The sequence below is a fragment of the Thermobia domestica genome, chromosome 17 (assembly GCF_964235325.1).
Source record: "Thermobia domestica chromosome 17, izTheDome1.hap1.1, whole genome shotgun sequence".
Lineage (NCBI taxonomy): Eukaryota > Metazoa > Arthropoda > Insecta > Zygentoma > Lepismatidae > Thermobia > Thermobia domestica.
In genome coordinates this window covers 44,056,255-44,080,416 of record NC_137470.1, presented here as the reverse complement: position 1 = coordinate 44,080,416, position 24,162 = coordinate 44,056,255, and the positions used below count along the sequence as shown (strand labels likewise).

Here is a 24,162-nt window from a genome sequence, read left to right as displayed (position 1 = left end):
AAATAAGTAGGTACGCAACTTTGAAATTTTATACTATAGAAATATCGTCATACGGGCACTGTATGGTTTCCTCAGCTTGAACGTTTTGCCAACTGATCACAAATATTATTTCTTTCCAAATGACACTACGACAGGTTCTTACGTTTTGCGAATGAAGATGTAAAATTGGAACTTACTGTATTAGTGTTATTGCTCAGTATTGCAAAGTGAAAACTCCATACTACTACAAACATAAAAAACCATCAAATTATGGATGGTTCCACAACAGTAGTATCGCAAGTTAGCTGGACTAGATAATACATATCCAAAATGTCCTTGTGTCGAACGCTACAATCATTATATGACGTATTTCGAACAAGAGGAAACAAAGTTACAAGGAATTTAAAATTTGATTTTTAATCACTTTATTAAAAAAAACATTTATATAAGTACTAAGCCCAATTACGTAGATGGTTCTCAACAAATGTGAAGATGGTAATGTTGTTTACACTAACTTGATATAATAAACCAGCTGAGAGTGCTCCAAAAGCATTGCCAGAACGAACTTAAAAAGAATGGAGAGTTGGAGCAGGAAGGATAACTTTGATTGTTCCTACATGTAAATCTTTTTATCCACATCTTCTCTTTTCAGAAAAAAGATTCGCAAAATATATTTTTTCTATGACTTACAGTTCACGAGATATGGCTCCTTAAATCTCCCGAAATTCGAATTTTTTGGCGAATATCTGGGCAACGGTGGCCAGTTGGTCAGTAGCCAGTTGATCAGTGGCCATCGGTTACTATTTGGTACCAAAATATTCAGCATCCTCTTAGATATTTATCAACACCAATATCATCTTTCTATAACTTATGGTTTCCGAGATATGGCACCTCTAATATCTGGAAATCGGATTTTTTTGGCAATATCACGAGAATGGTTAGATGTAGAGAGACAATATTGGTGTTAATCAATACCTAAGAGGTTGGTAAACATTTTGGTGGCGATATTAATTGATGGATACTGGCCAACTGGTTAATGTTTGCTGACAAAATGTTTATCATCCTATTAGGTATTGATCAACACCAATATCATCTATCTATCATTTACGGTTTCCAAGATATGGCCCCTGAAATATCGGGAAATCGGCCGCTTTTTGGCCAATGTCTCGGGAATAGTATGAGTGACCCAAAATTTTTTATTACTTTCTTAGATAGGTTTGGTGCTCTATCGAATGTAGGGTTCAAAGTTGAAAAAATAATCGCAAATAACAGACGGACAGATAGACACAGACACATAGAGAATTCAATAATGAACATTTCAAGTTCGTTGAAAATTGCAAAGTTTGATAAATTGCTTAAAATTCTATGTTTATGAGAACGTTTCATAGCATTTAGTAAAGTGTATTTTGCTTATATAACATTACAACAATAGTTTTTAGTACGCACAATTAAAACAACGTCTCGTAATTACATAATTTAGAGCAGTGTTGTGAACTTTAAAGTGTTTGCCATATCTCCACAAATGCTCTAGATACCAAAATGCAGGAAAGGACATTCTAATCTTTACATCACCTGAAGTCCATATGTGTAATTGGATGATGTGCTTACCTTGGCAGAATTTTTAAAAATAAATGGTATTGATAGAAATCAAATTTTAAATCACTTGTAAGTTTGTTCCTATTGATTCGAAAACCACCACATTATGAGCATTGTATTTGACTTTAATGAATTTTGGATGTCCATTGTCCTTCCCTCTGATTTTCGTTATTATTGTTGTAGGGGAGCACGAGGGCTCAGTGGTAAAGACCTTGTACGTGATGCATGAGGTCATTTGGTCCTTGGCCATGTAATTTTGTGATAGACAATATCGTGTTTTGGGTTTTTCTAGGAGTACGCCAGTACCCTTTCATATTCTTACTCCACTGAATGTTCCATCATCATTAGCTTCCCCGTCTCTCTTAACTTAAATAAAATAAGAATGGAACGTTAGTCTAAAAAGATTTCATTTCATTGTTTTCACTACTGCTGTAAAGGCCACCAAGGTTTGGATGTTCCTGATACCGTAGCAACTTCAATTTACAACATTGACTAACAAATGTGATAATCTAAGTTTTCCTTCTGCATTAGATTTGAAATATGTAATAACTTGGCAGTCCTGTTTGCAACTAATAGCGCCTACTACTATTACTACCACTAGTAGTAGTACTACTTTTATTATTATTATTATTATTATTATTAAGAATAATAATAATGAGGGAAGTGGGTTCTAAAATGGATTAGCTTTGGGTTGGCAACACTGTTAATTTAGTTGTAATAAAATGTATGCCAAACAATGTATCCTGCTGATATTTGCATGGTAAGAAATGTGAGCGTTTACCCTTCATATATTATGATATTATAATAATAACAATCATTTTGATTATTATTTAATATTGATTAAGGAAGCATCATAAATAACCTCAGTGTTATATAGCTCTTTTAGCGACTTTAGAGTTCCCTTCAAATAATTTGTATACTGACCTAATTTGTATGCATATTTGTATGGTACCATGACTCCAAGTTTAGGTAAATAAAGCAGTGACACTAGTCAGCAAAAAAAAAAAAAAACTTGTATACAACATGCTAAATACTTTTATAACCACGAAAACAGCTAAGTATCATTGTTGCTATATCTGATAGTTCCTTAATCTATGATAATAATATAATACTCTGTAGCTGATTTCCATCTGTTTCTATGGTGAGTAATAAGTTAGTAAAGATGTCGGGCTAATTTTTAAAGGTGCAAACCATTGCCTACGGTGATTTTTACGTAGCCACATAGTATTCTATCGACGCACAAATTGCTCACTGTGCAACAATCAGAAGTACAAAACGAAAGTGTAGTACTTTAACCGATTATTGTGGCTTGAGTGAATATGAGCACTAAAAAGGTAAAATATTTGAAACGATGCGAACCGTGATGGGCAATATATCCAGGCATTTGTTTGTGCGACCCTTATAACAAAATTCTCTTCGGATGAAACATGCTCTGCCCAATAAAGTGGTGCATTGTTCACAGCGTATTATTCCATCGAAATTTTCCTTCAGTGTTAAATGGAAAATCCAAGAAAATCCACATCCATTGTATTGCCATCAAGGGTCTGAACAACGCTTTTGTTGTTTTCTTTCGAACGAAACCAAGTTCTTCAACAAATGTTTGCACCATGTTGATGTGAGAGCGTTTGGATTTCATTTTGGAAACAATCATTGGATTGTCTGCGTCTCATTGATCCCTATCAAAATATGTATTTAAAAGTTGAGTACCTACTCGAAGGTGACTTATCATGTGGTAAAAAGCTCTGATGCCTCAGACCTGGGTGGAGAGTTTACAAATAGTTTTCAGTCGTCCATTCATCACCTCAACGATGTATCTCACTTTGGTCACATCTCTGCTCTCGTTAGCTTCTTTTGTGGTCAATTGCCTATTATTTCCATTTCATCGGAGGAATCTCGGCGTCAAACCCTCGCACAGTAATTGCGGAAACGACTCTATCAAAATCCCTATCACCCACAAAAATTTCACTTGGCTTGAAAAGATGCTGGAAATCCGGATGGTTCATTACCAATTTCAAATTGGTTGCATCACTGGAGTTCCCTCAAATGGCTTTTCGAGAACATCGAGAATAAGCCTATTCGGACCTACGATCATTGCCGGCTATCCCACGTTCCGTGTCTTTTGAGCACTGATTATACGATGTTGGAAGACAAAGTTACCTCTTTTCTGCGTATGTGGTATCGACTGCTACTAAAGTGGCATTACCCTTTGCTTCTAAAAAGTGATTCCGGGCTATTGTTGTTATTGTTGACCGTAAATACGTTCTATCATAACGTGATAAGCTCAGATAATTTGACACAAGATATACGGTCAATAGGTCTCCGGAAAGAGTCAAATAGAGATGGAAGGACGTTTATTGTATTTTGAAATATGTTCCAATTTTGGTCAATAAAAGTCCCATTCGCAACCAATTCAAATATGCACCAAGGTTTGTTAATTTGGCAGCTTCATTACTTATATCAGGTACGATTTCAATCAGCTAATTGAATTGTGATCTCTTAATTACTGTTAATGTATGAAGTTCCTCGTCGCTCATGTTTTCAAATGGGGATTGAAAGTAGTATGGATATGATTCTTCAAATGGCTTCAAGTTAGCCGTTGAGAGCGACACCATACCAACGTCTTGCGAAGAAAACAGACATCTTTGGTGTTTTCCGTATCATCGGCTGTGAACAATCCTGGTCGAAAGTGACACTTGCAAGGTATATATATTGGAGGAATCATATTTTCCATTTCTTAAGAACTTGAAGCTGAACACACTTTTTAACTGTAACCAAGCGTGAATCCTCACAATTAATAAGGCATTTCTCATAATTATTTGTTACCTTTCCAAGCGGCATCTCTTCCAAAGTGCTGTTAGAGAGAGTTTTAGAAGCACTTCTACGACTCTTAGCATAATTGCTGTGCCGGAGAAGGCCATCTATAACCATTCTCGTTTGATAATGAGGACCATGTGAGCAAAAGGTTCTCCGGTATTCAAAACAAAACAACAGAGATTGATTTATCAACGTTGAGCCTGAATCTCCTTATTTTAAGTCAAAAGCTGTTAGTAGTGCGGAAAACGCTATACTCACGCAGTAGAACCTGAAGACAAAGGTGATCTGTACGATTCCGTGTCCTTCACATAACTGTTTGATTTACAATGCGCGTTTGTATATTTCAAGGCGACTGCTATTTGTGCACTCTGCGCAGTGGACTATTTCTCGTTTCCTTTCTCTTGTAACGCGTATCTTTCCTCTCTTGCTTCTACCCTTTGCTGTTGCAGCTAATGCTGTTTATTAATGGCAGGTGTACATTGCATTGATAATGGTTTATGTGACATCGCACCAATCACATTTTCCAACAAAATATCACATGTTCGTATATTGTGGGGACAAGGAAGGCTCACTTTTGTATAACATATTCTTACTCAATAGACGATACGAACATGATATTCTAAATGAAACATCAAGATTACCACAGCACATGACCACAACATCACATAAATGATCAATACAGTACAGATGAAAATTGGGGCCATTTCAGTAAATTGTCTACTGTTAGGCCCCCTAGCAATAATGTATTTCGTCAGACTTTGAGCTTTGTCAACATTGTCCACTCAATAAACTTGTCATGTATGAAACGCGTCCACCGTTTCCTTTCATCAGAATTGCAAATCCTTTCAGGAGGCCCTGTTGCCTTATCATCTGAATCATAGTTTGCTAAGATGAAGCATTAATATCCTCCAGGCGCTATTTCAGTAAAGCTTCTACCTGGAGCCTCCGCAATTACAAAACATGTTTATTAACATTTCGCTCGTGCCCAATAAGGGCCTAAAGTTGTACTTGAATTAAATAGTTGATAAATGTACAAACTATAGCTAGTAAATGTCTCTTTTATCCCCACAAACTTCATTGCCGGTTTATTTGTCACAAACATACATTACAGTATAATCGATATTATTATTTTGATCGGTCCAATGCTGGATAGTCCTAACACAAGAGGGGCCAAGACTAGACAGCACAAAGGCAGGGGGCAAAATATCCAAGCTTGCTCTCCCCTCTCCCTAGAAAACATGTCGGATTACGGCGCCACTCATAGCTGTCCGTTTCTAACTACTTAACCCGATTTGCTTCCCTGTTACGCAGGCTTGAGTGCGATGAAACACGCAGTGTTTGCAGACCTCACTGTGTAGTCTCACTAGGTCCAATTGGGAAACAAATATTAGGAGAACGTAAGCTTAAATGGGAGAAAAATATAACATGGATCTCTAAGGAATACGAATACAAAATATAAACTGAATGTACTTGGCTAAGGACAGAAACAAATGAAGAACTTGGCGAACACGGCATTGAACTTCCGTTTTGCATACGCCATAGGGTTAGTTAGTTAATTCAGAAAATACCAAATGAGAATATTCGTTTAAGTCGGAGATGTTAATTTCGGTATACAAATTCCTAATTAGAAACACGAGAATAAATGTATTAACGTCTTCAAAGATTCTCGTTTTAAAAAGAGATATTTTTCTTACAATATTCTAATTTCCTGTTTGGTTGTTTTGTTAGTTGATTTAAAGGTAGGCCTCCCATTGAGCAGCAAAGCTTGATAAGGCATGTACCTACAGCTTAACGTGGGACTCAAACCATATGAGCTCTCACTGGAAACTGAACCATATATACATAAGGCATTCAAACTTCCCTTGTAAATAACGGCCATTTCTGGTAGTGTTGTATAATATAACGTTATAATATAAATAAAATATGGATTTTAAGAAGCAGAATGGTGTCGCACATATCCGTAGAGACAATTTCAATCTGCTTTCATTGTTATGAATTGTGTTCAATTCAGACTCAAATATTTTGCGTAGATTACACGATCGTTTGGATTATTTTCGTATTTTCTAAAATATATATTTAAGTTGACTTGTACTTTTCCATAACATGCTTTTCCCATAGCTGCGTAGATAGCTCGTAGACACTGCTCTATTCGCAAAACTTCCGTCGAAAAATTAGAGAGTGTTGGGATCATTCCCACAAATATATGATCTTAAATTTCTGCTATTTATTCTACAGATCGGAGCCAGTGGAGGTACGTTTTAGAAGCACTCCAATTTATTTTCATGCGCTAGTAAATTTCCACTATCATTTCCACTCATTTTTTTCAGGCGGAGACATTTCCCTAAATCCTGGAGATGCTTAGTTTAGTACAGTATTTTTAATAATTCAGTTACATTTATGTATGATTTTAATCTAGTAAAATATTATTGTTGTGTTTTTGTCTTGTTCAGAGGCAATTTTGGATTATTTTAATAGGAATGAAGATGAACTGTCATACAACCCGGTTGCGTACGAGAATCCTAGAATTCAATGTGATGCAGACATCCTAGTTATTGGACAATGCCCACAAACATCGCCAATACATTCTAGATCTCAACATGTCCTCACAAGGGAGAAACTGGAAAAACTGAACGAATAACTTTGCGTAGAACGCAGTTTCTATCGGGAGAAAAATCAGCCACTCCTGTTCTATGGTATCCATAAGCTGAATAATAGCCTTGGTAAAGTCATCTGCCGCAAGCTACAGAGATCTGTTTGCAAACTTTGTGGCGCAACTAAGGATATAACCCACACTGTTTACGGTGATAATGTTAAAATTATAGAAATAGAGCATAAATACGACCTTTTTATGGACTACAATCATATCTGTAAATTTTACAGTAATATCTTAAATTTTAGATTAATTACTTTGCAGCCAGAACTGACGATAATCGGCCAGTAAATGAGACCGTAATTGTTTACAGTTTACGTACCGTAGATGATTGACCTTTGAGCCATAACAAGCTTCACTCCTTCACCCTTTGCAGCTTCATCGAATCGAAGAAACCCCGGGACTCAATCAAGAAATTTGGAAAAGGAAAACTTTCAGTAGGTATGCTCATTCCAATGGACATCTAATTTATCGTGTTGTTTCTTATTCTTGTAGTGGAATAGTTTATTTGAGAGTATTTTGTACATTAGATGAATACTAGATTGCAATATTAATAGTAATCACCATTTGAAGATTTTCATTCTGATTCTCTTAAACACAAACACATGTATTGTTTTCAAAGGATTATCTTTTATTGCCTCAAAGTAAGGGGAAAATGTTGCCATATATAATAGTTGCTGTGTACAAAAATTATATTATATGTGTAGCTATTGCAATCAAATATTTCGCAATCTGGCTTCCCTCAAGAGACGCCTCTGGTTGCACCAGAATCAAGTAACAAATTTCTACAGATTGATTTTGGTTATTTTGCTTAAAAACACATGTAGTTTTGTGTGAAATTATGTTGTATTAAAAAAAAAAAACTAAGATTGACAATTTTTAAATTAACATATTTGTTGTAACAATTTAAATATGCTGTAGGTGCAGGAAGATACATTACACATTTGTTTATTCGTTTTTAGATTTACTTTGTAAAAATAATTTTAAATATTATTTAATAAGATAGCAAGTATTATATACCATTTATTAAATAACTAATTTTGTAGAAGTTGCAGCCTGAATTTTCACATACGTAAGATATTTATTCCGAACATAACATCGTTTTATTCCTAAACGCATAACTAGAAGTTGTTGTTAGCCCTTTTCCATATGCTATATCTCATTTTGCTCTTCATTTAGAGCTATTATATGTTTCTCGTTAATTGGCCAAATTTGCGAAACACTAATAATAAAAATGAGGTTAGTGTATTATGGGAGTTTAACCACGCTTAATGAAGAAGTGGAAACATTTTATGAAGTTCAGAAATATATATAAAATCAATTAGTTTAGAATTTACCTTAAATATGTAACAATTCATTTCGGTTTTATTAAGCTTTTGAGTTTATATTTTTAAAAGTAACTTTCAAGCTAATTCCAGCTGGATATTTTTATTTATGTGTATCACATGACGATTTACTTTATTTTATAATGGAGTATAAAACATGTGGAATATGTTATTTGTTTTTTGTTCAGAGTTTGAAAAAATCGATACAAGTAATTTTACGCTTTTTTTAATATGTATTAGCTGCAACTGCTTTATTGTGCCATATTCTTTGCTAATTTGGCCATTTCTTGCTCAGAATGGTAACGAACTGGTAAAGTACGGGACTACTGAGAGAACTCTCTGTTTGTTTGTGTGTAGGAATTCACATCACTTTATGTTTTTATTCATGCTGTAATGCTGCAAGTAGAAGTTAATACATATTATCAGAACACATATCTAGCGAGAAATGCCATATATAAAAATGCAGTAATACCTATTAAACAGAGTGAGAAATGTCATATAGTAAAATACAGTAATACCTATTGAACAGAAATATTTGTACAAAACAACAGAAAGAACGGTACACAAAATTTAGAATTATTTACCCAGTATGGAATAGCTTATCATTTTATTCTTAATATATTCCTTTTCGTGCAGGTGATCTTCAGGCATGCTTCCTCATTTTTTTTTTTTACATTTTTGTAATTTTGTAATACATGCATAAATAAAGAAAATAAAAGTTGACTGCCTGATTAGCAAGAAACTAATGTATTTAATTGGTTTATTTCTGATTTTAAGTGTTTAAAGTTTTCCACTTTGTTTGTAAACAATTACAAATGTTTTATATAATTATTTAGCAAAATGTGTTTTGGTACTTTTTTCATTCCTGTTTTGTATTCAGCACATGCCTTGCTTGTTGTACTTTAGTTTAGTTAAGCTTCTAGTTTTCATAACATTTATGTCAGTAGCAATAAATGTTAAATTTCAGTTCAGATTCCCTAACTCCTCTTTGCACACATTCCCGAAATTGTATTGTAAGGAAATCACACCAGAATGTTTCTCCCTTTAATTTTTTTGCAATATCTGATTGAAATAGAAGTAGAATTATATTTTTACTTCTGAAGTAGTAGAATTATAGTTTTACTTTAGCCACAAGCATTGTGTTTTGAAAGATTCATTTAAAACAGTCCATTGAATGAAGGTAACCAAGAAATCCCTGTCCTTTTTTTTTTTTTTTTTTTTTTTTTTTTTTTTGTGGAGGTCTGTGTTCCAATGGCCGTCACACCGTGAGTTGAACGCGAATGGAGATAAGGCCAAGGCCAGTTGTTGGTGTGGGTATATACAACATACTACCTGGTTGTGGCAGTGTAGTTATACCGTGGCGTTCGTAAGGACAGGGTGAAAACGATACCTCCGCAGAGCGTCATAAGGTGTGTATGCTGTACAAGTTTAAATTGTGGACAAACGCTGCTGCAACGAAGCGTAAGATATGCAAGTCCGTTGGTAAGGGTATCATGACTACGCGGAGAATGCAGCGATAGTTTAACAAGATTAAGGACGGGGATGCTACAGTCGAAGACGCACCTCGTGCGGAAGACAAACACATGTACAAAATAAAGATCTTCAGGTCTCAATTGAAGTGAACAGTGGCAGACATGTGATGAACTGGGACCACAATTCAATGTGACTGGATGGAACGTTCGGCAGCACCTCCATCAACTTGGGAAGCACTAAAAGTTTGATAAATGGGTCCAACATGATATGACGCCGGGCCAGAATTCAACGCAGGCAGACACCTGCTTTGCTTTTGCTGTATCATCTGAGGAAGGAGACATTTCTGGACCGGCTGTTGCATATGATGAGAAATGGCTGCTGTACGAAGCTCCACGACGTCGTCATCATTGGTTAGCATCCCACGAGCCGGTTCCAAAACAGCCAAAACCAGCACTGCACGAAAAGAAGTATAAATGTCTGGACTGCTTGCGCCATCGTGCATCTGGAACTGCTGCCAGCTGATCCGAGCATCAATGCAACTGTGCACTCTCAGCAGTTGAGCCGTGTTCAAGAGAAACTCAAAACTCTGGAGCGAGTACTTCTGAATCTCAAAGGGTCATCCTATTACAGGACAACGCTAAGCCCCGTGTGGCTAGGATGACCTGGGCACCATTCTGCGCCTTGTATGGGAAACTCTATTGTATCCATTATACTCAATGGACATTGCATTGTCCGATTATCACCTGTTCCATCCCTTGGACAATCACCTTAGACGACGCCAGGTCAAATCCCTAGTTGAGGTGTAAAATGCACTTGATACCTTCTTCGCTTCACTTTTCACCAAGTTCTATCGCGATGAAATCCATGTCCTTCAAGATCGTTGTCAAAAGGTCACCGATGCTTATAGGGGCTATTTTTAATCTTTGAGGTACGTCTTTGTTGACACATGGATTTTCGAAGATGGTGGGAGAAAAAGCGACAGAAGTTTCTTGGTTGCCTTTATACAACGTAGGAGTGTTCTGTTACAATCAGATAAGCGAGAAAGAAACGCATTGAGTAAACTAGGGAAAGTGCAGGAGATAGGAGGATGTAGAAGGCAGCGTTGCCAGCGTCCTTTTAGACATAGATCTACGAATATTTTATGAGGAAAATCATCAACTATGGTATCAATGTTCGTGTTCGCCTGTTTCAACTGCCTTTTATCAATATTAGGTTTCCTGCAATCTCCTTCCTCTCTTCATGCGGATTACTGTGAATGCGAGCAACGACGTGTGTTGTTATAGAGTATTCAGTCGTAAAGTATTATTTCATAGAATAAGAGAGACGAATGATAAATTTAAGCGCATTGATGGTTGATTTCAAGTATTGTATCTGTTCAGCATCAAGGAAATATAAGACTTGGACTTATAGCTCAAGGTGGAGAATGACCATAGTTCTCTATCACTGAGAATCAAACTTGCATCACACAGTCAGGCACCAGCCGCTAGATCCGTACTTTTCCAACTTGATTGTGCTGTAAACAGTGTCAAACTATACAGCCAGTTGGCATGCTAGTTGACTGTAACACCTACGTATCGGGGCTTCGAATCCCTCTTACGATCTATGTATTACACACACACACACACACACACAAATATATATAAAAATACTTCACCGAGCGAAGTAGCTCAAGTGGTAGAGCGTTGGCTTCGTATTCTGGAGGTCGTTGGTTCGAATCCCGCTTCCGACCGTCCTGACTGAGGTTTTCCAGGGTTTCCCTCAGTCCTACCAGGCAAATGCCGGGATGGTACCTACTAAACAGGCCCTGGCCGATTCCTTCCCAAATCCTTTCCATTGTTATTGTTGTTGTTGGATATCTAGTGTAAAATGGCCTCTGAGCTGTATCTGGTGATTGTTAAGTAAATATATATATATATATATATATATATATATATATATATATATATATATATATACAGGGTGTCTCACCTAACTTTGCGACCTGAAATATTTCCGAAATGAAAAAAGGACAAATCAAGTTATGTAAGAATGTGCACATGTCAGGGGCCTATGTATTTTTGTTGCAGATTCTAATTTTGCTTTCGAAAACACGCAAATTTTACTTGAAGTACTTTTCGTCATTCGCTTTGATGACGCTGTAATCAGAAAAAAAAATATCATCGTATGCTAGCTGGGATTGATAATAAACTAAATCGTACGCTAGCCGGTATTAATCTCGACAAATATACATGTGCAACTATAAAGTAGGGAATAGGTTACCAATATTTCAAAAATGCTTAGCATAAAACAAAATTGATTTCATTTCCATTTCAATGCGACCATGGTAGACCATTACGATATGGAAATGAAAGTTTTTGTGTTTTGCAAGAAGAAATATCTTCCCTAAGATTGTAAAGGTCAAGTAGTCGAATGTGTTTGTTGAATATCACATGAGACGGACAGATTAAGTAAAATCATTATTTCAGACTAGTACGTACAAGCACAAATCCCAAAGGGGATTTCACAGGAGAACAAATTTACGAAACCTGGATAAAGCGCAAAGAAACTGAATTTATATACAGGGCTATTGTAAATGATCTTCCCGATTTGAAAGATTAATAATAATTCACCTTTGTTTAGTCATAATGACATGCAGCTTATGTTAAATTAGAGAAAACTCAAAATTATTTTTTGTTTATAAACACATGCGTGTTATGTTCTTTGTCAAAGTTGCTCAAGATGAGTGCCGCTTGCCATTCAACATATATCCGTTTGATAGTCTAATTCTTGGCACACTTCTTTTTACATCCCAGAATCAGGAGACCAATCTTGTTCTTACATGCGTTCTCTAAGTTCAGTTAAATTGTTAGGGAGGGGTGACTGATACACTTGGATTTATTATAACCGTAACTTCGTTGAAAATTTCGTTTTACATGAAAGTAGAGAATAAAAAAATGCCCTGTTTTCGTTCAATGCTATCTAGATTTACTGTTACCCTAGTTACGGAAATAGGAATACAAAGTGTAACTGATATATAGAAATAGAAATACAAAGTAGAAACTGGATCTAGTTAGCTAAGGATAGAAGTTAGTGGAGAGCCATTATGAACGCGGCATTGAACCTCCAGGTTTCATAGGCCACAGAGTTAGTTTGTTAGTTTGCTAGTTACGGAATGCGTAACTGAACATCAGCTTACCAGTCAAGTAGTGTCTTCCAGTTTTTTTTTTTTTTTTCGAAGAACTTGATTATCATGAGTCCCTTTGCCTCTCATGACTTGGTTGCCTAAAATTAGCAGTTGATCAAAGTGTAATTGATGTTTCACAACATATGTTCAAACTGCGTACCTTTCTTGGTCTGGCAGTGAGCAATTCGATGGTAAAACACAAATAACGCATTCCTGATGACGTCCATTTCAATAAGTGCAACTTCATCAATAACACTTTTACGAAGATTATCCAAAGTGTTTTATATTGTTTGATATTTACCAAGCAAAGTAGCTCAAGTGGTAGAGCGTTGACTTCGCATTCGGGAAGTCGTGGGTTCGATTTCCGCTGCCGACCATCCTGACTGAGTTTTCCAGAGTTTTCCTCTGTCCCACCAGGTACCTACTAAACAAGCCCTGACCGATTCCTACCCATTTCCTTTCCATTGCTATTCTTGTTGTTAGATATTCAGTATAAAATTGCCTCTAAGCTGTATCTGGTGCTTGTTAAACAAATAAATAAATATAATCGGATTTTTATATAAAGCCAGAAAAAGTAGTGGCGATAAATCATAGGAACACAGAACATGGGGACCACCCAATCTCACCTCTTCTACCAATCTTTATTTAGGAAATTCCGTGTTAAGAAATTGCCACATATTTACACCGTTGTGCGGTCCAACACATCTTGCTGAAGCCATCTGTGGGCGAAATTATCTTCCACATGGTCTCTCATTGCTGGAACTACCTGATTTCGAAGCATCTCCTCACACAGTACAGAAGTTAAATTGTAATTGATAAAAATAGGGACCAATTATTGTATATTTAACACTGCCGCCAAGATATTCAGCTTTTCAGGATGTGGAGTGTGTTTGAAAAGACCAATGAAATTGCTGTCAAATCAAAACCTGCAATTATTTATGTTCATGTAATCTGTTAGGTGGAACGTGTCTCCATCAGACAGCACAATGCTGGTTAGAAAAGTAGGATTATCGTTGATTTATTTAATCATATATTCACAAAATTCTACACGGCGATCAGAGACATCTTCATTTTCAACTGATGTAGCAGATGAGTTTTGTATAGGTAGACCTTCATTTTCTTCAATATTCTTTTCGCAGACATGTGACTAATGTCATGTTATTCAGCAGCCTTACGAGTGCTAATTTGAGTATTTTCAACAAATGACTGGAACCTCAAACTTTTTGTCGCCGATTTCGTTCGACCAGGAATGTGACAATCCTTTATAATTACCGTTTCCTCGATTCGTCTTACGATGCACTCGACATTAGGTCTTGAAATGGGATTGTGAGGAACGTGAATTATTTTCGTTAAATATTACCCTTACTTCAGCACAGGACCTTTGGTGATTGCTCTATCCTTGTATCACCGAGAACGTTAGAACTTTACCTTGAGAGCTCTAATACAAACCAGTTGAAATGCAGCTTGAGTGTTCAGAGGTTCTCTGTAATAATGCTTACTGCTACCAATATCTAATGGCTTCTACGCTGCTGGACCGTAATTTGCAATACACCATAAGTATTTACAGAACATGACATAGGTGTGACAAGTACTTGTCTTCTGGTCAAATGTTATTTGTTCCACTAAATTTATAAGAGCACATTTGCTCTCTTAGATCTACCGATCAACTTTACATATTCATATTTACCTTCCCTTCTCAAATGGAATTACATGCAGTTTCAAATCAAATCGTAACTATGCACATCTACATAACCATAACAAGAAAATGATTATATCCTTTTAAACTTTAATAGATCCACCCATCAACGTTACGTGTTCACTTTCACTTTAACCGCTCAGGTAAAATCACATGGTCTATATTCATATATAATCTTTATTATACATATCTGCACAAACATGGCAAAAATGAATAGCTTCATTCTCTTTCTACACTATGTCTGATTATAAACTGAAACTTCAAGTCCCAAGAGAGAGCTAGAGCTAATCAACTTTCATACTGTCCACAAGCTCACAGAGAACATATCAGTTCTTGAAGAATATTATTAAAAAAGTGTTCTAACTTTATTTGTTTACAAGTCTTAGCACCAACAACACACAGCATGTCCAGTTGAACCAGCTTTTCATTTATCGACCTCAGATGACGACAATGATGCAATTTTGTGCGATTTATGTGTTATCTAAGAGGACAACGAAAAAATACTTAAACTAAAAGTTGCGTATCTTCAGTCGCAGTAACCGAATCTGCATTAACGTAGAGGATGTCTATTCCGAATTTTGGGAAGATGAAGGAAACTTCATTTTGTATTAGTTTAATAGATCTTTCAAAATGACTGGAGTAGTATAGGCGTCTGTACGGACCACTTTTTTTGGACCACTTTTTCAATGATCAAGTTCAAATTTTACGCGTCTGTACGGACCACTGTCTTTGGAGAACATAAACCACACAGAACATAAGAAGACAGAACATAATGACCTTTATGATATATAACCATAAAGGACTTAAATCTAACTAAAACTAAACCTAAATCTAAAACTTAAACCTAATAACCATAAGGTAAAGTATTGATGATATTATCTTTTTCCTTTAAAACAACTCTTTTGTCGTAATCCATTTGAAACTCTTTAGTCACAGGTTTGTTAACTAAATTTTTTGTTCTCTTGTCTCTTGTTATTTGATTATAATTAAGAGTTATGTTCGCTAGTTCTTTGTTAACAACCTTCTTTATGTTTTCACCATTAAGATTCAAAGAGTTCTCATAATTAAGAGTAAATCCTTTAATTTTCATCACAGTTTTGTTTTTATCTGTTTTGTAGTAATAACTCTTTGGACCAGTTGAATACCACTCAATAATATAACCATCTTTTCCTAACTCATCTGTCTACTCACCAAGGTTACTACCAGTCTTTACTTTTATACCATTAACAATATAAACAATAGAATCAGTATCGTAATACGCTACATCTTCACCTAACTTATCCAACATGTCATAAAGTCTTAACCTCGCATGTGCTGTTGTAAAAGTTGCAATGTGAATATTAGTGGAATAAGAATTGTTAACATATACGTCTTTGTATTTATATGAAACTTGAACCATCTCGTCGCTGATAAACAAACATTCAGATATTTCTAATTTGTCATCTAAAAGTAACTCGTACCATCTTCTAACATCTGTAATGTATTCAGTTTGAGTTAAGTTTTGTCTTTGGCCAAACTTTCCCCATAACGAATTTAAACAAATTTTTGCAACTGCTCTCTTACCAGGATTTACCATTATTTGATCAGGATTTAAATCAATATTCAGTGTGTCTTTAATAGTTTTAATATAATCATCTTTTGTTTGAAAGTCATCTTCCCATGGTGATGTTTCTAATTTGATTTTCATGAAGTCTTTAATGTAACCTCTAAAGAGTTTGTTACTTGTTTTGGGAGAATGTTGAATCTCGTAAATTTCAATTAACTCATAACCTTTCTCTAAAGCTTTATCTAACTCTATAGTTGTCCAAGTACCTGTTATCATTCTTTGTTCGTCACTGTGTGTACACGTCTTAGTTTGATTTACCATACATTGATTACATAAGGGAAACACCAACTTATTAATATTGTTATCTTTAACTGGTAATACAGGATGATACAATTGTTTTGGCGGAAGAACTTTACAAAGTATATAACCAAAGTACTTTTTACACTTGTATTTTTCAGGAGAGATAGACTTTAATGTTGTTGAGTGGTCAATAGGAAATTGATCATAAAACAAAACAGTTGGATACAAGCTGCACACATCGATATATTTCATCTTCTTATTAGTAACTTTTAATTTTGAAGCATTGGTTCTACCACCAAAGAATGCATCTCTGAACTTTAGTTTCTCAATAAGACTAGTTTTTTGAATTAACTGTTTGGCTCTTTTATCTTTTAACCAATTACACTCCCACATCTCTATAAGATTATAACCAGCTTCTTTTATTTGTTGAGATCTTCTTCTTGTTTTCTCATATAGAACTTCCATTGTTTCGTGATTGACGTTGTTGATAGTATACTTCTCAAAACATTTGTTGCAACCATGCCAGAAACAACCGTGATATTGATACACTGTCTTTGTTTTATAATCGTAACCATCAACTTTAGATCCACATATCGTTACTTCTCCATTGTTTAACGCGTGTTTAATATTATTGTTCTTAAAAGAATTTAACCATGCAATAGACTGTTTAGAGTATTTTTCTTTCTTTTCTTCTTTAATAATACCAATTGTGTTTTCTTGTATGTATTTTGATCTATAAATGCCCATACACACACTTGCAATTGTTAAGTATTGAAATGGATCAATGTTTGCTATTTCTAAAAACTGATTTCTTAGTTCTAAACAACCTCTTCTTAAAATATCTACATCCGAATCACAATACTCTCTTAACTCTTTTTTAAAGTCAAACACATAATTTTCTTCTCTTCTTTCTTGATGCCACTTAAGAAACGCTTCTCTTTGATCTTTTTTCATGGTACTAATCCCATAGTATTTTGCGTTAGGTATTGGCCCAACATAGTTTTGATTTTCAGGCTTATTAAACAAATGTGGAAAATAACCTTTCTTTAATTCTTTTAGACCAAATGTCTTAGGAAAACTCGATAATGGTTGTGCTACAAAGTTTTGCTTTTGGAATTTCAAGTAACATTAGCTTAGAGCCGTTATATATAGTGTAAGGTTTCAAAGCATTCTTAATGCAGTACTGAAGAACAAAGTACGAATCATAAGCTTTGGCATTATGCGCAATACAAGTGTAACCACTATGTTCTTTTGAAACTAACCACTTACAAAAATCGTCATTTGTTTCAAAGTAATATTTGCCACCTTTAAAGTCATGAGCAACTACATAATTAGCTTTATGAATTCCTGTGTCTTGTTGTGCTTCGTAATCAGACCATATATACTTTTCTGTGTAATTACAACTGTTCATTTGTTTAATACTCGACTTTAGAAAGTTCTTAATTATATACTTAAAATCATCTACTGTTAACTTGTTGTTGTTCCATGCATCGTATATCTTTTGAAGTTTCCTCCACTTAGACATGGTTTCGTACATGTCTTTTTCTTTAACAATTTTCTTACCACGATCTTCGATACCATAAGTCTTGTATAGCATAATAAACAAATCTGTAACAGTTAATTCTTTTTTAGCATTACACACACATTCATCATCACAATAACCTTTCTGGCGTTTGTATTGCATGTAACATTTGTGAACGTTTTCTTTAGCTACACAATTACAGTTGATACAGTAGTAATATCCACACTTGTGTTTCTTATATCTTAATAAAATTTTATTACAGCCTTTACACTTATAAACTTCTTTACAAACAACTGAATGGTTATCTTTACATGTTTGGTTATAACAAAATCGATTACAAGCTTCACAATAAATGTTATCAATCTCTTCTTCTTGATGTTTAGGTTGCTTACACATATTACAAATTGGTATAATTCGTATACATGATTTGTGTTTTTCTTTATGATCTATGCTGTATCACACTTTTCACAATAATAAACACTTCCAATAAAAGCTTGCATGCTGTTAATTGCGTCAAAATGATTTCCACTTTTATATAAATAAATCTTCACCTCTTTGTCTTGGCCTGAGTAAATAATAGCGTTCATGTTTTCAGCACATACAACTTTAATTTGAATGTTTAATAGTTCTTCACATTGTTTAATATCGTCTAATGTAAAACCGTCTTCACAGTAGCTCGGTAAACGATTACAAAGTCTCTCAGTTAATTTTGTCTGTATTTTTCTTCCACGTCTTATATCTTTAATGTTTTGTGGTGTTAGCTCTTGATCAAGTATTACATTTGTTTTATACGTTAAGGCTGAAATGATTGCACGTGGACAACACAAATTGTCATTGTTATTGATTTTGGTAATACATCTTTTAGTTTTTTTTTGTCTTCTGCAAGGTTTAATAATCGTCTGTTTGTTTTACTTCCTCTAGGCATGTTAATGATTTGAATATTAAATGTTGTTTCTTCAATATTGATTGTTTCGTCAGATGTTACAATTCTTTGCACGTGTGTTAATACATTTCTAGCATTTAGTTCAGTTGTTATTGGTGTTGATATTGCTTTAGTCCAAAATCCATCGTTGTGCACAACTCTTATTCTGTCATTCTTTTTAAAATTGGAAGCTTGTTTAGCTTGGTCAATCATATCGTCTACTGCTGTGTGTAATCTTTGTATTGTTTCAGTAAGTGTTTCACCTGTTATATTTGTCAGTTTTATTTTGTAATCTGTTGTATAGGATTTAAATTTTTCATTGTATGTCGGCTCATTAACATTTAAGATCTCGTAATATTTTTTATTTGTAAATAAAGCATCATCAAATGGAAATAACTTTTTCAAATGCTTTCGCTTTAACTTTGGTGTATTTTGTGCTATTTCGCTTTCAGAGAACACTTTTTGTTTAAATGGGAATATATTCCTAATCTGTCTCCTGCTTTGTTCATCGTCATGTTGTTTAAGAAGGTCTATTAGTTCTGCTTTTCTTAATCGGGAATATCGTCTGATTCCCCGCTCTTTACATTGTCGTCTTAAATCTATTACAGTAAACTTATTATAATTACTCATCTTAGTTATTATATAGAAAATCTTCGTTAGTACCCTTCACCGAGTTATTTCAATTCATTTTTATTTTTCTAACACATCGTTTAAACATCTGCACGCGTCTGGAATTGCCTACATATGTTTCCTCGTTGTGTTAGTCTAGAACTTTCATGGGAAGGCCCATCAAAGTCACATATACACATTTAAAACTGATTCATTTTTGTAAGCTTATTCATCATCATCATCATCATAATCATCACTACCATATTTGTATTCATCATCACTACTCAAATCAGATGTTTTTTGCTGCGTTACTATTAACTCTTTTTCCTTCAACAGTATTTGCTTCTCTAGTAGTGTTGCTAAGAGTTTAAGATCATGATGAATTAGTTCAAGTCTATCATGTAATAAATCAAAATGTGCTTCCATATTTGTCATATAGAAAACCAACAAAAATGAAATAAATTTTAAAATCTAAGAATAAAAACAAACATGACTAGTGCTAAGGAAATATTATCTTACAAACCTATATTTGATTGTGTATGTAAACATTTAGATATTGGTGGTTATAACGATGAAGACAAAATAAATTTTAGCGTGTCCGTAGGTATGTTAGATCATTTGTTCAAGAAGGCTACTAAAGAAAACAACTCATTTCTTACACAAAACATTCTCTATGCGAACGTTATGAATTTGTCCGAAGACATGTTAGATTCACTGACTGATGAACAATGACTATCTATAGGCTATGATGATTATGAGGGGGAATACAACTATGATCACATTACAGAAGAATTCATACGTAAATATCTACAGAAAGTTAATTTGATTGAAATATGTTTATGGAAAAATTTATCGGAAGAGTTTATAAGAGAATTAGCTGATAAAGTTGATTGGGAGATTATTTCAGGAAGCCAAGACTTATCAGAAGACTTTATAAGAGAATTTGCAGATAGAGTTGATTGGAGAGAAGTATCGTATCACCAAAAGCTATCTGAAGAATTTATTAATGAGTTTATAGATAAAGTTGATTTTGATGCTATATCTTACAAAAACGAACTCTCTGAAGCCTTTATACGAGAACATGCAGATAGAGTTAATTGGTGGTACATATCTGGAACTAAACAATTATCAGAAAACCTTATAAGAGATTACGCTGATAAAGTAGATTGGGAAATGATTTCAATGTCTCAAAATTTAACAGAAGAATTTATTGCAGAGTTCGAAGGTAGAGTTCATTGGCGTAACATTTCAACTTATCAAGACCTATCTATAGACTTTATATATTCGTTTAGACATTACGTAGATTGGAGAGCTATAATAAGAAAATATCATAATAATCCCAATTTAGGTGATATGTTGAATGTAGCATTCGCTGTTACAGCAGAGGGTAATGTTTAACTAATTATCTTTTATGGCTATTATACCATAAAAGTTGTATGTTTGAAAGGGAGCCAGTGCTGGTGGCCCCCCCAGTTGTAACCAAATCTTCTTCTGGTAGGGATGTTCAAAACTCATTACCTTTACCTTTACAAATCTCTTATACTCAAAAACAAATCAACAACTAACTCATCGTCGTATTCTCCTTCAATATCCACGTGACAACCATACGAAACAACACAGCTGTATTTTTCTTTGACTTTGTTTAGGAGGTTGACTGAGTTTGGATCTTTGGTTTCTGATAACACTGACATTCTTGGGTACTTTTCTTTAAGACACTGAAGTCTTGCTTTGATGTTTCGCTGCTGAACCCTTCCAACCCAATATTTGTATGACTCGTAACGCCTAACCTGATCGTGTTTGTCTATGTCGTACTTGTCTACTATGTCTTGAAGCTGACCAGCTGTGAGGTTCTTTTTAATAATAACTAGTTTGTGTATTTTCCCTGGATCTTCTGTATGTTCTACAGCTATCTCTCTAAGTCTTGTGTTTTCTATTCTTAAATCGTTCATTTGTTGTTCTATCTCTTGTAGCTTTGATTCTAGTTGTTCTTTGTCGTTAAGGTATTGTTTAGCATCCTGTGTGAAGTAGTCTTCGATAATATCATAGCATTTGTCATAAAACTCCTTAGACAACCATTGAGCTATAGCAAGAAATATTTTTTTATAAACGTATGTTCCTGAGATGATTGTGATTGTTTCTTTATTTCCTCCTATTATTTGATAAGTAGAGCGCCCGATGGGATTCCAGATACCGGTTTTTTCATTATAGTATTCTATCAATTCCTTGGATTGTTTATTTTGAAACCAATTTTTAAACTCTTTACCACCACTCTGACACAGTTTAGTAGCGTTGAAGTATCCAGTGCTCTTATCTATAATCAACTTGAAATTACCAAAGATGCCATACCAATAGTTGTCCTTGATCTGTTCATAGCAAATGTCATTAAGACTAAGAGAATTATCCATAGTGCTCATATTTATTATATAGAAAATCTTTATTTTTAACTTCATTTTCGTTACTAGCTAGTTTGACTTCATATGATGCCTGTTTGAAACCCTCAGAATTCCGATGATTAATTTTCTACTCATAGTAATTTCCCCATGTGCAAAATCCCACACAGCTATTTTGGCAGCACCGATCGGAGCTCCCTATTTTGTTCTAATACAACGCTTCGTACTTTGATGGGCTAACCCATAAAAGCAATGGTATATTTAGTTTCTCGTACTTAAATGTCTCTTAACTGAATAAACCTGTCAACAAGATCTATATCACTTAAATCTGTGTTCATATGCGAACCGTGCCAAGTTATTCTATCATCATATCTTTCTTTAGCTCTGTTGTATAAGTTGATAGAGTTTGGATCGTCAACGTTAAGCAGAATACTCATACTTGGATACTTAAGTTTGAGTTGTTTAATCCTAGTTTCGTAATTGCATGTTTGTACTCTTCAAACCCAATACTTATATCGTTCTATTCTTTCTTTTTGATCTCGTTCTTCTTCGTCATTTTCAAGTTGTTCTTTAGTAAGGTTTTTCTTGATAATGAATAGCCTATGTATCTTCCCTGGATCTTCTGTATATGGTGCTGCAACTGTTTTAAGATAATCAACTTTGCTTTCTAGTTCTTGATTGTGCAAATGTAATTGCTCCATTTGTTGCTCTATCTCTTCTACTCTTGATTGTAACTCTTCTTGGTCTTCTTGAATTTGTTTAAAATTAGAAACGAAATAGTCTTCGATGATCACAGAACATTTTTCGTAAAAGTCATGTGATATCCAAAAAGCAATAGCTAGGAAAATTCTTTTGTACACATATGTTCCTGAGATTAGATTGTTTATTTCGTTACCAGCTAGTTTTACTGTGTAAGATGAGTTTTTGAAATGGCCCGAATTCGGTCCACTTAGTTTGTTATTGTAATATTCTAATAGTTCGTTTGAATCTTTATTTTCTAGCCATTTTTTAAATCTTCTACCTCCGCTCTGACACAGCTTAGTAGCATTGAAGTAACCAGTCTTCTAAACTATAATCAGTCTAAAGTCACCAAACAAACCATACCAGTAATCATCCTTAATCTGTTCGTAGCAAATATCGTTTAAACTAAGAGGACTATCCATAGTACCCATATTTATTATATAGAAAATCTTTATTTTTAACTTCATTTTCGTTACCAGCTAGTTTTTACTGTCTAAGATGAGTTTCTGAAGTTCCTAGCTTCGGAGAGACTTCGAAGTGGTCTATATCTAGACCGCTTATCTTTTCTGAAACAAGCTTGTTGGATGGTATTTTGTTTTGTGTTTGTATAGCTGTATAAATATTGGCATTGTCGTAAAGTCGACCGAGCAAAAATTTGCTAAAACACCTTAATCATTCTCTTACTTCGTTTAATTTCTTGCCAATGTTTTAGCTCCTTTCCACCATCCTTACAAAGCTTAGTTGCGTTGATAATTTCCACAGCTGGAATTAATTCGAGCGCTGGAAATATATGCTACGAAGGTTAGCGTTTCGATACCCTTATCTCGTTCAAACTATCCTTTTATGGCGTAATAACCATAAAAGACAAACGTCTATATTTACACTACAACATTACTCTTATCTATCCAACTATTATGCGAATCATCAAACCCTAGCCATTTGACATATACTTTGTCACCTTTCTTTCTCAACACCTTTTCTACCAAGTATTCATCTTTATGCTTCGTCTTTAATAGTTCTGGTTCGTAAAATCTACCTTGCACATCCTCTTCTTCTAAATCTTTAATTCTATATGTAGGCGGATTAGATGGAATAACTTCACTAATAACAAATACTTCTGTTGACCAATTAGGTGTATATCCTTTCTCAAATAACCCTTTCGACTTACTTATACGAACATGATCACCTAACTTGTATTTGGGCTTAACACGCTTATATTCTTTTTGATACACTTTCTCCAATATTGCTCGCTCATTCTTCTTATTAACTTCTATAGGTTTTTAACCAATTGTTCTATGAATTTGATGATTATACTCTTTAACTAGTGTTGGTAATATCTCTATCCATTTGTAATTCCCTTGTGTCGTGAACCTTTTCCACATGTTCTGCTTAAGCGTTCTATTGAATCTTTCAACCACAGAAGCTTTCTTACCACT

The 24,162-nt window shown here is 34.6% G+C and overlaps 1 protein-coding gene across 1 annotated transcript; it reads right to left on the bottom strand.

Annotated features, from left to right (window-relative positions):
- Positions 1-15,879: 15,879 nt before the first annotated feature.
- On the bottom strand, positions 15,880-17,496 carry LOC145673999 (uncharacterized). The gene has a single exon (XM_081743826.1). The coding sequence runs from the start codon at positions 17,494-17,496 to the stop codon at positions 15,880-15,882; it is 1,617 nt and encodes a 538-aa protein (XP_081599952.1).
- Between the last annotated feature and the right edge of the window lie 6,666 nt (positions 17,497-24,162).

What these genes read in the sequence shown, in the direction of transcription:
- LOC145673999 (XM_081743826.1), bottom strand. Translation starts at nt 17,496, where the DNA reads ATGAAAAAAGATCAAAGAGAAGCGTTTCTTAAGTGGCATCAAGAAAGA.